Source organism: Dendrobium catenatum, unplaced genomic scaffold (genome assembly GCF_001605985.2).
Source record: "Dendrobium catenatum unplaced genomic scaffold, ASM160598v2 fragScaff_scaffold_1470, whole genome shotgun sequence".
Classification (NCBI taxonomy): Eukaryota; Viridiplantae; Streptophyta; class Magnoliopsida; order Asparagales; family Orchidaceae; genus Dendrobium; species Dendrobium catenatum.
In genome coordinates, this window is record NW_021319932.1 from 1,935,115 (window position 1) to 1,952,579 (window position 17,465).

The following is a 17,465-nucleotide window of genomic DNA, read 5'->3' on the forward strand; positions in this document are numbered from 1 at the left end:
GACACACCAACTATACATGCTTGAAAAATTGGTAGCGAAATGCAACTTGACTAATAGTCAATAACAAATCACTTGCATACGAAATATGAAAAAGGGTAGATCATAAATATGATAGGTTTTAAAGATCTGCAATACATACAATCTTTTTACGAATACGGATGTATGTATAACATGCCACTTATGGGTAGATCTAGAAAGACTTCAGTAAATGCAGTATCCTGAAATCAATTTCAATATATAAATAAATACATCTACCTACCTACATGCACCAGTGGCAAATGTATTGAAAAGATCAAAGACTACCATAAAATATATGAAGAATATGACAAGTGCAAGCTCCTACGATTTAAAGCAGGAGATTAGTTAGTGTACTAAAATCTATTTGCAAAAGGCAAGTAGTGCATGACAGTATACCTGTAGGAAGTAGCGAACAACTCAATTCAGAAGTTGCTACGCCACACCACCGAATCCGCAATTTCTATGCAAGCGGACAGAAGGCGTCTACAAATACTTTCAAAGTACCCCCGCACATACACAGTAGTTTGTATACACATAGGTACACTAAAAGGGGTAAAAGCAATCACAAAACCCGCATGGGCCCCGATGAGCGTGCTATAAAAATACACGTGATGTCTAGGGATGCTGCGCGGTTATCAAATTTTGAACCCGATCCTCCTAAGAAGATAAAAGGAGTGGACAGGGTTCAATTATAAAATGCCCCAAATACTCGCATGGGCCCCGGCGAGCGTGTTATTGGTACACACGTGACTTCTAGGGATGCTGCGCGGGTTGACAAGTGAATTCAGGTTCGAAACCGATCCTTCTATACGAGTCGATAGAAGTCGACAGGGTTCAAACTAACAAACAAATATACGGTTGTGGCGACCGTCATATTTGTCTTAATAGATTCATATTAGGTCTTCAAGGTCTATAATAATGATAATTCACTATCAAGGGCATAAAGCCTACGAAACTCGATCCTCGATCAATAGCTTTGTCGAGTTGACAGGGTTCAAACAACAAAAGAGAAATGACCACAAACACCCCGATGATGGCCATGCTGAATGAAAATCTCAACTGGAGGGGTCCATTCCAAATATTTTCATAATGGCCATCATCGACAAAAAATCCAAAACTACACAAAAATCTCAAAAATCCCAAAAATATTTAAAATTGAAATAAATCCATCAATTGCTTCAAGCAAAATTCATCCACCCTCCGTAACAGTTTGCCGAGGCGGACAAATCAAAATTTACTTTAGCTCACAAAGAGTCAAATGCCTAGTCAAAAATATCACTAAGATCTATTCTCAAACAACCTCCTGCTAGTAAAGACGTGGTACGTGTCCTCTAACCGACGGTTTTGCCGCCAAATGGCACCGCAGGATAAACGGTTATGACTCGGGCCTCTCTGAACCGAGTGGTTTCGCCGCCAAATGGTACCACAAATACCGGTTATGGCTAGCGTCAATATGCTCCTTAGTGGCATCAAATCCTTGAGATATGAATCAATAGGATATGATCGATAGGGCACAAAGCCCTCTGTTAGCTAAAGTGGATTCAAATTTGTCCCCTTAGGCAAATATCCATCCCAAGTCTACAAGGTCCCCCTTGGACGAAGAAACCCATGGCTGCCGACAAGAATCTTTCTGTCAGGTTGGGTTCGACTACCTCCTTTGACTAAGTAGATCAGGGACCACGATGGTCCGGGATGACGGAACCATGAGATCTTGATCGGGTCTATCATCCATTCCCCCACCATTTACTTTAAGTGCTAGATGGTGGAAGTTTCTAATTTTAAATATCAAACCTTCAAATTCCCAGATATCAAATCTTCCAACTCAAATTCCTAAATTTTCCAACATTCCATACCCATGCTGCTACTATATGCAAGATACCACGTATTCTATATGTATATGATCGACGACTAGCCTTAATCGAAAGTATTTAAAATTAAAAAAATATTTAAATTTAAAATTATCATATTATTATGAATGTAAATTCGTAGAATTATAAAGTTTGAGATTTTTCTGGCTCTTATGTGAGATTTGAAAAATAATTCTTTCAATTAATTATATAAGTTTTATATTTAATAGTTTTTTATTTTATTTAAATTTTTTTATGTCAAATACATAATGATGACATCATTATTATATTAAATTTATTAATTTTGATAATATTATTATTTATTATGTTATCTGGTTCGATATCTGGTTTAACCCCAGTTTCGACTGGTGCAACTATGGATCTCTTTTTCTTCTGGTTTGTTTTCCAATCCGATTTTCACAACCTTTGGATAAATCAAGGCACAAACATTCTAGTTTGTGATCCCTTTTAAATATCTTGGAGAGCTCATGGCACGAACACAGACATTACAAACTATGTAAAAATTAGTTTGTGCTCCCTTTTTATCTCTTAGTCTTTCATTACATGCATTGTTATTTAATCTTACTCATGATTTTCATGACTTGTGCTCAATGGATGAAGTCGAGAGGGATGATGATTTTATATTTTGTATGAATCACTAAATATATTCTTAGGTGTTGGTAATTGTATTGTGAGATCTAGTCAAACAATGATGCTAACTATTCACCCCCATCTTGGGTGTTGTCATTTGCTTCAATATTCACATCTTACTACCTACACTATACACTTTTTTGTATGATTATTTGATAGTTTGCTTAATTATAATCCCCTCCCCCTCCTCTTGTCTCCTCTCACCATGCCTATAATCTTTCAATTAATGAACTTAATTTTATTATCCTAATGTTCAAGATTCTAACATGATCTTAAGTTTAGGCATCAAATCTTATGTATAATATCAATTTAAAGTTTGAAAATAGAAATCAATTAAAAAGTATTAATTATTTTATCATTTTCCTATCAAGACATCAAAGAGAGGTAGAAAATCATAAGATCACCAATAAGTCTAGAATGTAAGGCCTTTACAAAATCATATGTTTATTATGAAGGTTGATTGGTATGTATCCATGCCACAAATAAGAAATTCACAAAGGGACTATTTGTTTTGCTGAAAAAAGAGTAGGGGTTTTCAAACTTTTATAATTTTATAAGGTTAAAATAGAATGCAAAGTACTTTGATTATGTATTTTTAATTCATCATTTATTTTTCTATTTGAAATTCACCCAATTTGATAGAATTTTAAATGCATCGCATGCATGAAGCTTCCTTCGTGGTGAATGATCAAGGCCACCTACTACTATCGTTACCATAACCCGCCCCCTCCCTGTAGCCCCATTGACACAAGTAGATTCAACTCTGCTATCGACACCCATCACCCAGGACCTCTCACACCCCGTGACCATCACCACTATTTTCTACCACCGTTATAGCTCATATGATTGAGTTTTATACCAACTTCATTTTATTTCAAACTAAACACGATAAAACAATCTTTCTAAAAGTTTTTAAACACAATATTTATTTTGCACTACATCCCTATTACTCTCCACTCCTTTTCCAACAAACCAAATCATCCTTATTAGGTGGATTTCAACTTTGCAACTAGAATTAATTGGTGAGAAATTCATCTTTACAACTCAAGTTTTCTACTTGGCCAAGTTCTGACCTTTTCAGCCCATTCTGATTGAAAACAACACGAATAGTTCATCACTCGATCCATCATTATTGGAAGCAGTTCATCATTCAAGAGATAGATCCTAAAGAAAGAAAGAAAGAAAGGAAGAACTCCTAAAACATACTTAGAAAGTGAAAAAAGATAGATAAGAACACACAATTTCCAGCTGAAGCTTTGCCTCTACTTGAATCATTTGGCATCATCGATCCCCTAACTAGAATATGCCCCTGAGAAGATTAGCTGCAGTAGAGAGAGCTGCTCCAGTTATGGCGCACTGCACCAATTGCTCATGAGTTGTATCCTGCAGTGTTAAGGCTAGTGCTGCTCCTGTAACAGCCCCAGCAACCACACTATTCTTCTGCATCAACGCAAGCTTTATATATTAGTAAATGAATATCAAATTAAAGAGTATCTTCCTAATTGGGATGACTTTTTTTTTTCTATTGTTTGCTTTTTGAAAAAAAAAATATTTGTTTAGTTTGTTTTAAAAAGCAAGTTAATTTTTTTATCAAGAATTGAAGTGCCTTAATGATGTCAAAATTACATATCTTGGACTTTTGTTGGATTTGTCTCATTGAGCCGCTCGATTTAACTATAAGCATGCTATATTAATTTGGAAATCATTTGATTACTCAATCAATAATTTGAAGCTTTCAAGTATGCTTCAGCCGCATGATTCAAGCCCATTTGGACTCGGATTAAATCGATTTTGCTGTCATTGCATTCATCTTGTCAAGACGTTCAATTTGACTATAAGTTTATTATTATCAGAAATTGGATGGTCCCAAATTTAATCTTCTAAGTTTCCAAATCAATTACTCATATAGATTAGTGCTTGATCAAGATAATTTTTGATGAAAACCAATATAAATTGAGGTTACAATCAAAATGATCTCTCTCAAACTAGTTGAAATTATCAATTTAGTCCCTTAATTACTTAAACGTAAAGTTAATCACAAATTATGAGAAAAATGAGATTCATATAAATCAAAATATATAATTACTATCATTTATTTTGAAGTTCGACATGAAATTCACTAATTCTGGAGCAAAGCATTAAGAAATTACCCAATCATGAGTTCCTCTGGCCTCTCTCAGCCCATATGTTATCCCTGAGTAAATGCCAGCAGTCAGTCCTGCAATTCAATACCAGCTATCAATCCCTGAACATAAGCATCTTTTGCTCAAAATAAAAAAAAATTAAGGCTTCATTTGAGATAATTTTCTTACTGCTTTTTAAAACAACTTTTAATTAAAAAATATATTGAATTGGAAATTTTTTACTTAAAACTTATTTTAAAAAGTCATAAAAAAATTGTCCCAACGGAACAAATTCTAAATGAAGGAAAAATCTGAATTCATCAATCGATATGAGCTACAGAAAAACAGAAATAAGCTGAAGATCTTACCCCATTGGAAAGATTCCCTCCCAGTATACCTCACCTGTACTCATTAGAGTGAAAAAAAAAGGATTATATATTCAGCATAAAATTCTGAAAATAAGAATTTGTTCGATAAATAGCATCCCCTCTCACCAGTGCTTCAAGAGATTTCCCATTATGTTCTCCTGTACAGCAGTGAAAAACAGAAATACAATTACTTGCACTAAATCCAAGCATCAAGAAAAATGAAGAAAAAACAAAGGTTGCCACCTTATTTACCTCTCAGATCTGGTAACCTGCGCTTCCTTGCACCCGGGAGCTCAGGCACAGTGCCTGAATCAATACTAGAACCTGAAAATTGAATGGTTTGATTTAATCTATAAGAAGAGAGATAATTTACTGAAAAACAATACAGGTGATGAAGTTCTAATGAAAGGCATCACCATCCACTGCACTGAAATAGACCTCTCGGGAAACTGCTTGGAGAGCACCAATCTGTAGTAATCATACAAGGCAAAAGCAGCTAATTTAAGCAAATTATCAAGCATTTTCAGTCCTAAAAAACTTGCAGGACTCGAACTTTATTCAGCATTTGACACCACAGTATTTCATGATCCTGAATTAAAAGCATTTAATTGTGTTCATGGCGCAGCTTTGTACTAAATTTGTTAGCTAAACCCAATGAATAGCAGTACAGTTATGAGATGGATTTGTTTTACAGGAAAAACTAAGGCTTCATTTGACACAACTTTCTTATTATTTTCTAAAACTTTATTTTAAAAAACAGCAAGAAAACTGTCACAAACGAATTCTAAATTGGATGATATTTAATTACTACAAAACAAAATATATGTTTGTAACTTAATCCAGATAAAACTCCAAAGCACTCATAACGAGTGATTTTTTTTTCTTCATTATATTGAAACCATTGTTGCAATTCAATAATAAGATTGAATTCTTTTCGACTAAGGTTGTTTAACTGGTTAATGTGTAAAGATGTGTAGTGCATGCCATCAAATCACTAACATTATTATGTGTAATTGGTTCCTATTCAGTTTCTTTGAAACTTGGCTACACAAACAAAACGTTTGGTCTTTCTAATTATAGGTGAGGAGCTCTAATGAAGTATTTACTGTTGTTCTATATGATAATTACATTTTTCTATTTTTGAAGTGTGAATCCACTGTTATAATCTTAAAAAGCTTCTATATCAATATCTAACATTAAATCAGCCTTGCAAGTGCACCATCAAACACTCTCTTACTAGAGTACTTTATTAGCAAAATCATCTCTTCTTAAGGCTTCATTTGGGACGGTTTTCTTACTGCTTCTTAAAACAATTTTTTAGTAAACTGCTTTAAGAAGCAGTGAAAAAGCTATCCCAAATAAAACCTAAATCTTTGGTGTGGCAACGTTCGTCGGAGTAAGGGAGTGATTGCAAGGAGGGTAGAGGAGAACTCTTAGAAGTATATTATAAGAGGCTATGAAAGAGCCTTCTTTCACCTTGGGACATGGTATGAGGGCCCTCCCTAAATCCCAAAGCGGACTAGGCCATGTTAGGCCCTCTAAGCATGTATGGTGGTTTAGAATGCTCTATTCAACTACTTACAAAATTCCTTCCAAAGGACTTGGTGTGGCAACATTTTGTCAAGGCTTTGCCAAAGCTGAGGAGGGAGAGCTTGCTAAGAGAGTAGAGGATGCTTAGTACTAGAGAAGAGGATATAATAGAGCCTTCTTTTTTCTTGGGATTTGGTGATAAGATCCCTCCACAAATACCGTAGTTGCCTTGGTTAAGTGGTGCACCTTAAACATGTAAAAATTACACTTGAATTTTGTTTTGATCATGCCAAATCGATCTATTAAGGCTTCATTTGAGATAATTTTCTTACTGCTTTTTAAAGCAGCTTTTCATTAAAAAATATATTGAATTGGAAATTTTTTACTAAAAACTTATTTTAAAAAAGTCATAAAAAAATTGTCCCAACGGAACAAATTCTAAATGAAGGAAAAATCTGAATTCATCAATCGATATGAGCTACAGAAAAACAGAAATAAGCTGAAGATCTTACCCCATTGGAAAGATTCCCTCCCAGTATACCTCACCTGTACTCATTAGAGTGAAAAAAAAAGGATTATATATTCAGCATAAAATTCTGAAAATAAGAATTTGTTCGATAAATAGCATCCCCTCTCACCAGTGCTTCAAGAGATTTCCCATTATGTTCTCCTGTACAGCAGTGAAAAAAAGAAATACAATTACTTGCACTAAATCCAAGCATCAAGAAAAATGAAGAAAAAACAAAGGTTGCCACCTTATTTACCTCTCAGATCTGGGAACCTGCGCTTCCTTGCACCCGGGAGCTCAGGCACAGTGCCTGAATCAATACTAGAACCTGAAAATTGAATGGTTTGATTTAATCTATAAGAAGAGAGATAATTTACTGAAAAACAATACAGGTGATGAAGTTCTAATGAAAGGCATCACCATCCACTGCACTGAAATAGACCTCTCGGGAAACTGCTTGGAGAGCACCAATCTGTAGTAATCATACAAGGAAAAAGCAGCTAAATTGAGCAAATTATCAAGCATTTTCAGTCCTAAAAAACTTGCAGAACTCGAACTTTATTCAGCATTTGACACCATAGTATTTCAGATCCTGAATTAAAAGCATTTAATTGTGTTCATGGAGCAGCTTTGTACTAAATTTGTTAGCTAAACCCAATGTATAGCAGTACTGTTATGACGTTGCTCAGAAGGTTCGATGGATTCGTTTTATAAGGATGTGGGAAAATTAAGATTTCGTTTGGCACAACTTTCTTACTACTTTTTAAAGCATATTTTTTAGTACAAAAATTTTTTGAACTACTTAAGAATTGCTTTAAAAAACAGCAAGAAAACCGTTACAAAAGAAGTCAAGTTAAATGATATTTGATTACTCCAAAACAAAATATATGCTTGTAACTTATTTCAGATAAAACTCCAAAGCACACATAACGAGTGATTTTTTTCTTCTTTATATTGAAACCATTGTTGCAATTCAACAAAAAGATTGGTTTCTTTTCGACTAAGGTTGTTTAACTGGTTAATGTGTAAAGATGTCAAGTCCCATCAAATTACTAACAGTATTATGTGTAATTGGCTCCTATTCAGTTTCTTTGAAACTTGGCTGCACAAACAAAAGGTTTGTTCTTTCTAATTATATGTGAGGAGCTCTAATGAAGTATTTACTGTTGTTGTATATGCTAATTTCATTTTTTATTTTTTTTTATTTTTGAAGTATGAATCCACTGTTATAATCTTAAAAAGCTTCTATGTCAGTTATCTAACATTAAGGTCTCGTTTGAGACGGCTTTCTTATTGCTTCTTAAAACTGCAACTAGTTCAACAAATAAAATTTTTATACTAAAAAATTTCTTTAAGAAGCAGTAAGAAAATTGTCTCAAACGAAGCCTAAATTAGCCTCGCAAGTGCACCATCAATCACTCTCTTACTTCAGTACTTTATTAGCAAAATCACCTCTTACTAAATCTTTTGGCAACATTAGTCGGAGTAGAGGGAGTGCTTGCAAGGAGGGTAGAGGAGAACTAGGAGAACTATATTATAAAAGGATATGAAAGAGCCTTCTTTCACCTTGGGACGTGGGGATAAGGGCCCTCCTTAAATCACAGAGCTGACTAGGCCATGTTAGGCCCTCTAAAAATGTATGGTGGTTTATAATGCTCCATTCACCTACTTACAAAATTCCTTCCAAAGGCCTTGGTGTGGCAACATTTTGTCAAGGCTTTGCCAAAGTTGAGGAGGGAGAGCTTGCTAAGAGAGTAGAGGATGCTTAGTACTAGGGAAGAGGATATAATAGAGCCTTCTTTTCTCTTGGGATGTGCTGATAAGATCCCTCCACAAATACCGTAGTTGTTTTGGCCAGGTGGTGCCCTTGAACGTACAGGTAAAAATTGCACTTGAATTTTGTTTTTCTCATGCCAATGTTGTTTAATGGTGGCTCGTCAAAGGGTTGACGGTTAGCTACTAACTTATAAAAGGTCTGCTATGGGCATTTCAATGTAAGGTTGAGTTAAGTTTCGTTTGGAGCAACTTTTTTGCTGCTTTCTAAAACGGGTGCAAAATTTTTTTGAATTAGAAATCATTGTACTAAAAAGTCATTTAGAAAGTAGTAAGAAAGCTGTCTCAAACAAAACCTTAATTAGATTTGGAATTAAGGCAACTTAGTGCAATCTTCTGTTTAGTCACAACAAAGTTTGCATTAGCATACTAAGTTGTAGGAGGTGATGTACATCTCATTGGGTTTATACCTATGTGCCACACACTTTATGAACTTAGATCATTCATTGTGGATCGATTGGTATCTGCCCCAGCAAAACATTGGGTTCATCGGTGTTTGATCAAGTAGACTTGAGTGGCCCAATATTTTATTGCTGGATTTATGATTAATCATTAATTTATCTATTATATTTATTAATCCTCAAGAATAATACTAATAAGAAAATGTCTCATATCACGTACAAATCAAGTATGAGCAAATGAAAATTAATAAATAATAAGTCGAACATGATATAATCATTTTATGTTTTATTGAGATTAGTTGCAATTTCTTTGTAAAAATATTTCTCCATATTTCCAACAAGACAGAGATCGAGAGAGAGAGAGAGAGAGAGAGAGAGAGAAATAGTGAAGAAGCTAAAATTTTTGTGCAAAAACTATTAAAACTAAAATTTTTTGTATTAGAAAAATAATAAATAAGTTGTTCCAAACGAAACCTTAAGAACTCACTGTTTCGTAGCAAATAGAGATTATGGTTCCTTAAGCTTTTCCTAAACTATAAAGTTTTTTTTTCTAACAAATGAGAAGAAACAAAAATATTTCTCCATATTTCCAACAAGAGAGAGAGAGAGAGAGAATTACAGACCCCAGCGGCCTTGACGAAGCTCTCGGCAACGCGATTGAGGAGAGGATGGCCAAAGTCGAAGAGCGAGCCCTTGTCAAAGCTTTTCAGCTCGTCCAACAGACTCCTACCCTCCAAGTTCACTTCACTCATTTTCTTTCTTCTTGCTTTAACCAGAACAAAACACTTAGAACAATAGAGAACGAAGAGAGAGAAATAAAATGGATGGAGAAGCTTAAGAAGCGAATTGAGGGCCTCGGTGAGCTTGCAGAGAAGAGGTCACGGACTGGTTCGAAGACACGTGTTAGCCAGAGCGTACGTGCATGCATGCTGAGCTCCACGTGTAGCTGCGGATCCGGAATATCATCACGCAAATGACACGAGTCCGTCTATTGGATAATGAGATAACGACATAGCGAAGGCTGCGTCACTTAGCATAATTTTTTTCTCCAAAAACTGCCAGCTGAGTGAGAACATCTGCGATATTCTTAAAATCCAACAAACCTCTAGGCCCATTAAATATCTGGGCCTCCCATTCACCACAAAAAGCTTTCCTTTGCTGATTTCCAGCCTCTCATGTTAAAAATCTCTAAAGCCTTGGAAGGGTGGAAAGCAAAAACCCTCTCCTTTGGGGGAAGGATCCAATTTTTAAGATACACCATCTTCAATACGATTGCCTACTGGATAAGAGACTCTATCCTACCTAAGAAATGTTTCAAAATTCTGGACAAAATTAATTTGTTCTCGTTTTCTTTACTCCAGTGACATCGCTACAAAAAAATTACGTCTGATTGCCTGGAAAGACACCTGCATTCCTAAAATCAATGGTGGAATTGGACTGCCTTCTCTTGACTCTTTATCTTTCACCTTCGGCTGCTCTATCATCTGGCGGTTCTTAAATGGTAGCAGCCTACTTTTTTGCTGTTGGCGTAATCTGTACACCTCTCTTTGGTTTCCTCATAATAAAGGCAGTTCTCAATTCTGGAATCAACTTTCTGCTATTGCCTTACAAATCAAAAACTGCCTGAAATTTAAGATACTCTCTAATTGTCACCATTCCCTCCTTTGGGACCCCTGGTGCCAAGGCAAATCCATCATTGAGTTGGCTGTTTCTAATTTTAATGAGAGCTGGATGGAGTACCTTAACAGGAAGACTGTGTCTACTGTTCTGATGAATGGTAGCTGGAATTTGCCTAGTTGCTGGCCTGCTGCTTTAACGAATATTATAAACTCTGTCCCCATTTCTGATGCTGGTTATGGCTGTCTTTGGGCAAATTCTGAGAAAGTTACTAATAAAATTTTTAGGAAGAAATTTTATATGCATTATCCGGTTTTAAAATTTTGTTTGGCATAAGCATTCGGCAATCAGGTTTTTGGCTTTTGGTTGGCTGGCTGTTAAGAATGGGCTAAAAACGGCAGACATGTTGATTATGCGGGGTATTAAAGTTAATCCACTATGTACCTTTCGCTTGGTGAGTAGAGAATCACATTCCCATCTCTTCTTTGAGTGTGATTTCTCTTTTAAGATTCTCTGTACACTGATTACCCAAGCTGACTCTTTACTTCTCCGTCCGAACATCTTCCAAGTTTTTGATTTGATTGACAACCTATCGGACTCTTCTGATATGCTGAATTTCTATTGCCTATTAGTAAATACTGCTATTTACTACATTTGGCGGGCTCGTAATGACAGAATTTTTGGCAACATTATTGAATGTCACACTACTGTGATTAGGAAGATAAAATATGCAGTTCATGCTAAATTGGGGAGATGGAAAAATGGCAGCAACCTATTATATCTTTTGGGGTAATTGGTGCTCTCTTGCTATTCCTAGCAATGAGTTCCTGGATGTTTTTGTATTAACTGTTGGGGGCTGCTTCAATTGCTGGTTTCTTTGCTGGCTGCATTTACTGGATGCCCACTGGGTTGCTTTGGAAGATAGGTCTTTTTGGTTATTTCAGACAATTTTGCAGGACGATGATGACCGCTGCAGCACTAACCCCTTGGAGGGTCTTTATGGCAACCAGGGGTTCATTTCTGTCCAATTCGATGACCGAGTCCCTCATCTTTTGTTGCAGCATATGCCTGAGTCCTGATCAAATTTTGTATACCACATTTTTGTTGGTTTCATTGGTTAGTTTTACTGGTTGTATAGGTTTCTCTTTTTTCATTTGTTGTCTTTTTTGGGCTTCTTCCGATTTTCTGGGATAAGCTTTTATTACTTGTAATTTTTTCTTAATTAATAGAAGGGCTTCTGCCCCAAATTTCCCAAAAAAAAAAAAAAAAAGGAGAGAAGTTATTCTGTGAAGAGATTGCGTATAGAACATCATCTAGAGACTAATCAAAATGCGTAATGTCACGTCAGTGGTATCGAGCTGCGGTGCTAAGCACAAGGATGATATGACACATTCTGATTAGTCTCTGGACGACACATTCTGATTGGTATCTGAACGACGTTCGACGTCTACACAGAATAATTAATCAAAAGAGTGAGCAAGCGAAACATAATTTTTTGTTTGTAAATTTCCAAAGAAGAAAAATTACACATATAATGATACGTTGATGCAAATATTTCTAGTGATGTTGAATGGAAAATTTGAGCTCGAACTCGACTCATTAGAATCAAAGCAGACTCGAGCTTGAGAACCCATGAGCAGGAAAGTTGCAGAGGGAATGGGTTGGAGATAGGGGTGCAAATGAACTTAGTGTTTGACAAGGTACTTGTGGCTCGATTTTATTATTGTTCATTCATGAACATTTATTTAAGTGATCAAATTAGTTTGAACCATTTTTAAAATATTTGACGGTTAAATAAGTGAGCTTAAATTATTATGTATTCAATTTGTTTAATTTCAAGAACAATATTAATTAAAGCTCATTAAAAATCACTATTAATATTTAATAAGTAGCTCATGAATACATAAGAATTGATTGTCTTGTTCCAAATCTTTATTTGATGTTTTTTTACATAATCTTTTATTTTATTATAATAAATTATTTTTTATTATAAAAAATTATTTTTTATTTTATTCTCTTTCAATTGAATCAATTCATTCACGGATAAGAAGTGTTCATTTATGTTTGTTGAATTATTTGCTTTTAGTGTTCATTAACTAAATTGTTTATAAGAAGAATCACATATTCTGAGCTCTTTTATTTGTGAATGAGCATGTTTTTTAGCTCGAAAATATTTGCTAGATATATTCATGAACATGTGTTTTTGTTAGCTAGAAAATACTTACTAAATATGTTCCCAATAGGCTCTAAGTAATTATTTGTTAATAGGCTCGACAATGCCTGTTTATTAAACTATTGAACATCTAGAAAGTATAGCTCATTAATAGTTGCTTAAAGCTCGATAAGCAAGCCATAAATCATATATGAACCAAATACAAATCAAATATAAACATCAATCGATTTAAATGATCCAAACTTAAATGAAAACATAAAAGCTTGAATCTAGTTTGACCAAGTTTGAAAATGATGATAATACATCAATTCAAACATGAACAAGCTCGACTCGGTTCATTTGCAGCTCTAATTGGAGATGACATCGACAAGACTGAGAGTAGGAAAACTGAGATAGGAGCTTATGGAAAAGGCATCGAGAGAGCTCCCTTTTAAGGGAAGTGTGACAGGAAGTGGGTGGTCGCAGAAGACAACATCAACAAGACCAATTCCTTAATAGAACACTTCTCATTGGTAGTGGGGACCTGGAATATTGACTATGCATACATCGAACTTAAAGGAAGGAAGTTGAGATGCAACTTGAATGAAAGTCTCAACTCCATGTATAAATTTATTTGTCAATCCTCTTCGACCCGATAATAATCTATTATATATCAAATATCTCTCTTCTTGGATAATCATTTAGACGTTGAAGCAAACGTCCCCCTACATAGTTATGAAATCAAAGTATACATGCCATACTTTCGAATAAATGTACTTTACTTGAATTGGAATGCATTGTAGGTATCACAATAACACATTGTAGGTCTCACAATCATCTCACAACCATGTCAACTATTGTTTGATCATGCTCTAATCATAATCATGCCCTAAGCAGAGTCTTTACCCTCTACACTGAATGTCTATTTCCGTTCCTTCTCCAAATGACAGTTAACTCATAAAAGATCTCAATTGCAATTTTTTGTTCATTTCATAGGAAAATAGGGAAATAATGAAATTATCATTGATAATTCTCTTCCAATTCTTTTCTATGTTATAGGATTAGTTCTCAATGACATTTTCTCCCCACATAATTTTCTGGTTGGGGTTGGTCTTGTGTCTGACTAGAGTTTGATGATAACTATTATTAATAATTTCTATAATAAAAAAAAATTAAAAATTACCATCTTGTAGAGGTCAATGACATAAAATCAATTGGGCGGATTGAATTTTGATGGATAGTTTACAAGAATAATTTTGAGAAGGCTCTTTAATGAAATTTGAGTCTTCAAAAATTAGAGATAAAGACTACTAACAATTCATGAAATTGAAGTTGTTGAAACTTTTAGAAGTCTAAAATTTCTCAAATTAACAATATTGAAAAATGTGTGCCTTATTGTTATTCGATGCCATGAATTGGCCACCAAATGTGGAGAAAAGGCTAAGGAGTTGCACGTACACTACTGAAGATGATAATCAAATTGGCTAGTCTATCTAGCATGAGCCGGCCCTTGTTGGTTCAACTAATTCAATCTTTTGACAATATTTTCTTACATCATTCTGATATTATTCCAATTAATTTCTTAATTAAGTCATATTAATAGTCAATTTAGTCTCTCTAAATTGCATTGGGACTCACATTTGGTGCCAAAATCATACATTCAATTTTTTTTTTGCAATCCTAACTCCAATTTTATTTCCATAAGGTAAAATTAATAAATGGGTTTTTATAAAACTTTTACTAAGAGTTTTGTTATTAGCAACCAAATCTATCAAAGTAATAATAGGCAGTAATGCTTTTTAATTAAAAAAAAAAAAGAGGAAAAGGACCCCACACAATTTGTTCTTTAACAAGAAAACAAATAAATATAAATCTAAAAAAAAAAAATTCCCATGTCATCTTAGAAGAGAAATCAAAAGTATGATTAAGTTAACCACCTAATATCATCCATTATTTGTTAATCTTATCAATCATTCTATAAAATCTATCCATGATAAGCATTTAGCATCCATTAACCATTAATGTATGATGCATATATTTTCAATAACCTAGTTTCCAATCATATCAAGAAATATATTACCAATAGTTCACCTTAGCGGCACTCAGAGGCCGGTTTCACGGAGGAGCGAGGAGCGGGGCGAGATCTTCAGCCTTGCTTTGATGCCGGAGTGGGGTCAAGATCTTCGGCCAGAGGGACCTTGTCGGTGGCTGGAGGGACTTTTTCGGCGACCAGAGGGGGAGCGTCTCGATCGTGAGAGGGCGGAGGAGACGGGGGCGAGTGTCACACATGAGAGAGAGGAGCAGGCGAGTAAATGAAATGGAAGGCTCGGTACGGCTTATTTTAGGGCATTTTCAGGCTGCTTTCCGATGGTTAAGATCGCCGGAAATAATTCACTTAACACCGGCGGTTTTAACCGCCGGTAAAGTGACGGTAAGAACTAATGCCGGCATAATAACCGGCGGTTATTTGACCACTGCTAATTTCGGCGGCTTAAAATTAAATAACCGCCGGTAAACACCAGCGGTCTAACCGCCGGTAAACACCAGTTGTTAATCTTATCAATCATTCTATAAAACCTATCCATGATAAGCATTTAACATCCATTAACCATTAATGTATGATGCATATATTTTCAATAACCTAGTTTCCATCATATCAAAAAATATATTACCAATAGTTCACCTTAGCGGCACTCAGAGGCCGGTTTCACGCAGGAACGAGGAGCGGGGCGAGATCTTCGGCCTTGCTTTGATGCCAGAGTGGGGTCGAGATCTTCGGCCGAAGGGGCCTTGTCGGCGGCCGGAGCCGGCCGGAGGGAGCGTCTCGATCGCAAGAGGACGGAGGAGACGGGGGTCGCACATGAGAGAGAGAAGCAGGCGAGTAAATGAAATGGAAGGCTCGGTACGACTTATTTTAGGGCATTTTCGGACGGCTTTGTGGCGGTTAAGACCGCCAGAAATAATTCACTTAACAAACAGTCGGTAAAGTGACGGTAAGAACTAATGCTGGCAGACTAATCGACAGTTATTTGACCGCCGCTAATTCCAACAGCTTAAAATTAAATAACCATCGGTGTTTGTAATTGATGAATTTCCTGTAGTGATTGATGATTAAAAAAAAATTGTCTAATTTGAATTTAAGGAAAGTCGTGATCATAAGCTTGGCATAATGCATTATAAATGTTTACTCTAATCAATCAACATTTATTTTAGCACAAATTCATTATAAAGAATGAGGAGATGAACACATCCTAAACTCATCATCAGATAAAGAATAGGCCTATGTTGCAGAGTCTATGTTTAAATAATCTATTCTTGAATGTATTGATCCTAGACTACATGCCAACTAAAAAGTACATTATATGATCTAGGAATCAACAAAGGCCATAGGTTGACATGATATATGTTTGCCACCTATTGATATCCCGCATTATGAGCCCACAAGCTTAATCAATACTACTCTCACTTGAATCATAAACTATGCGTGTTCTATTTAAATTGGTCTAGTCTGTAAGTGAGTGGCGTCTAAACCTATAATGTAACTCGCCTTTACAATTGCCAACACAAGTAATGTGAATGTACCATGAAACTACCAATTCCTAATTTGCTTATGTTTCTAATGTTTTCTATCCTAGGGTTCTTTGCAAACAAATGTGCACATAAAATATGATTTACAATCATATATGAGTGTATAGGTGCACATTAAAAGACCCAAGTCCCATGTATAATTAATTGAATGATTGATTAAGTACAAATAAACATAGATAATTGATTTTAATAAAACATAGCTTATATATATATATATACACACACACACACAATTTTTTTTATGCATGCATAATATTAATATATGAAAATACATAATAATAACACACATGAATGCAAATATATGACTATAAGAAACATCTTATCTCTCTTTTCCTAAAAAAATGATTTATTTGTCATTAAAATCATTATAATTCTCTTATAAATAATTTCAAATATTTTTTTTTATATTTGTATGTAATGTACTAAGATATTTTCAAAAAGTAATGCCATAGTAAGAAAGGTAAATTAAACATATTTAAAATCTACTCTTATGTATTATATTATAATAAAAAAATTATCTTAAAATAAAAAAATAAATATTTTGACAATGCACTTAGCTATTATTAAAATATCAAATAAAAAAGTACATATAATCTTTATATTTTAATATTTCAATATTGAAATTGATTTTTGTCTGCTAAAAAAGATAAAATTTCTATATTTTCATACATCATATAATACATTATACAAAAATATTATATTATTAAATAAAGCTAAATTCAATTGAGTCAAACAAATTCCCAAAAAATTCAAAATAACTTTTAATTTTGAATAATTTTAAGAACTCTTGATGAATAATTTCTTATTAAAAAAAAAAAAAGAAAGCCTC

At 34.6% G+C, this 17,465-nt stretch overlaps 1 protein-coding gene across 1 annotated transcript; it reads right to left on the reverse strand.

Moving 5' to 3' along the window:
• Window positions 1-3,607: 3,607 nt before the first annotated feature.
• LOC110110445 (outer envelope pore protein 16-2, chloroplastic) lies at window positions 3,608-10,129 on the reverse strand. Its single transcript, XM_020841929.2, has 7 exons — window positions 9,903-10,129; window positions 7,466-7,517; window positions 7,302-7,373; window positions 7,176-7,207; window positions 7,050-7,083; window positions 4,667-4,734; window positions 3,608-3,956 (listed from the first exon to the last, which is right to left on the reverse strand). The coding sequence occupies exons 1-7, from the start codon at window positions 10,029-10,031 to the stop codon at window positions 3,813-3,815; spliced, it is 531 nt and encodes a 176-aa protein (XP_020697588.1). The 5' UTR covers window positions 10,032-10,129; the 3' UTR covers window positions 3,608-3,812.
• Window positions 10,130-17,465: the final 7,336 nt, after the last annotated feature.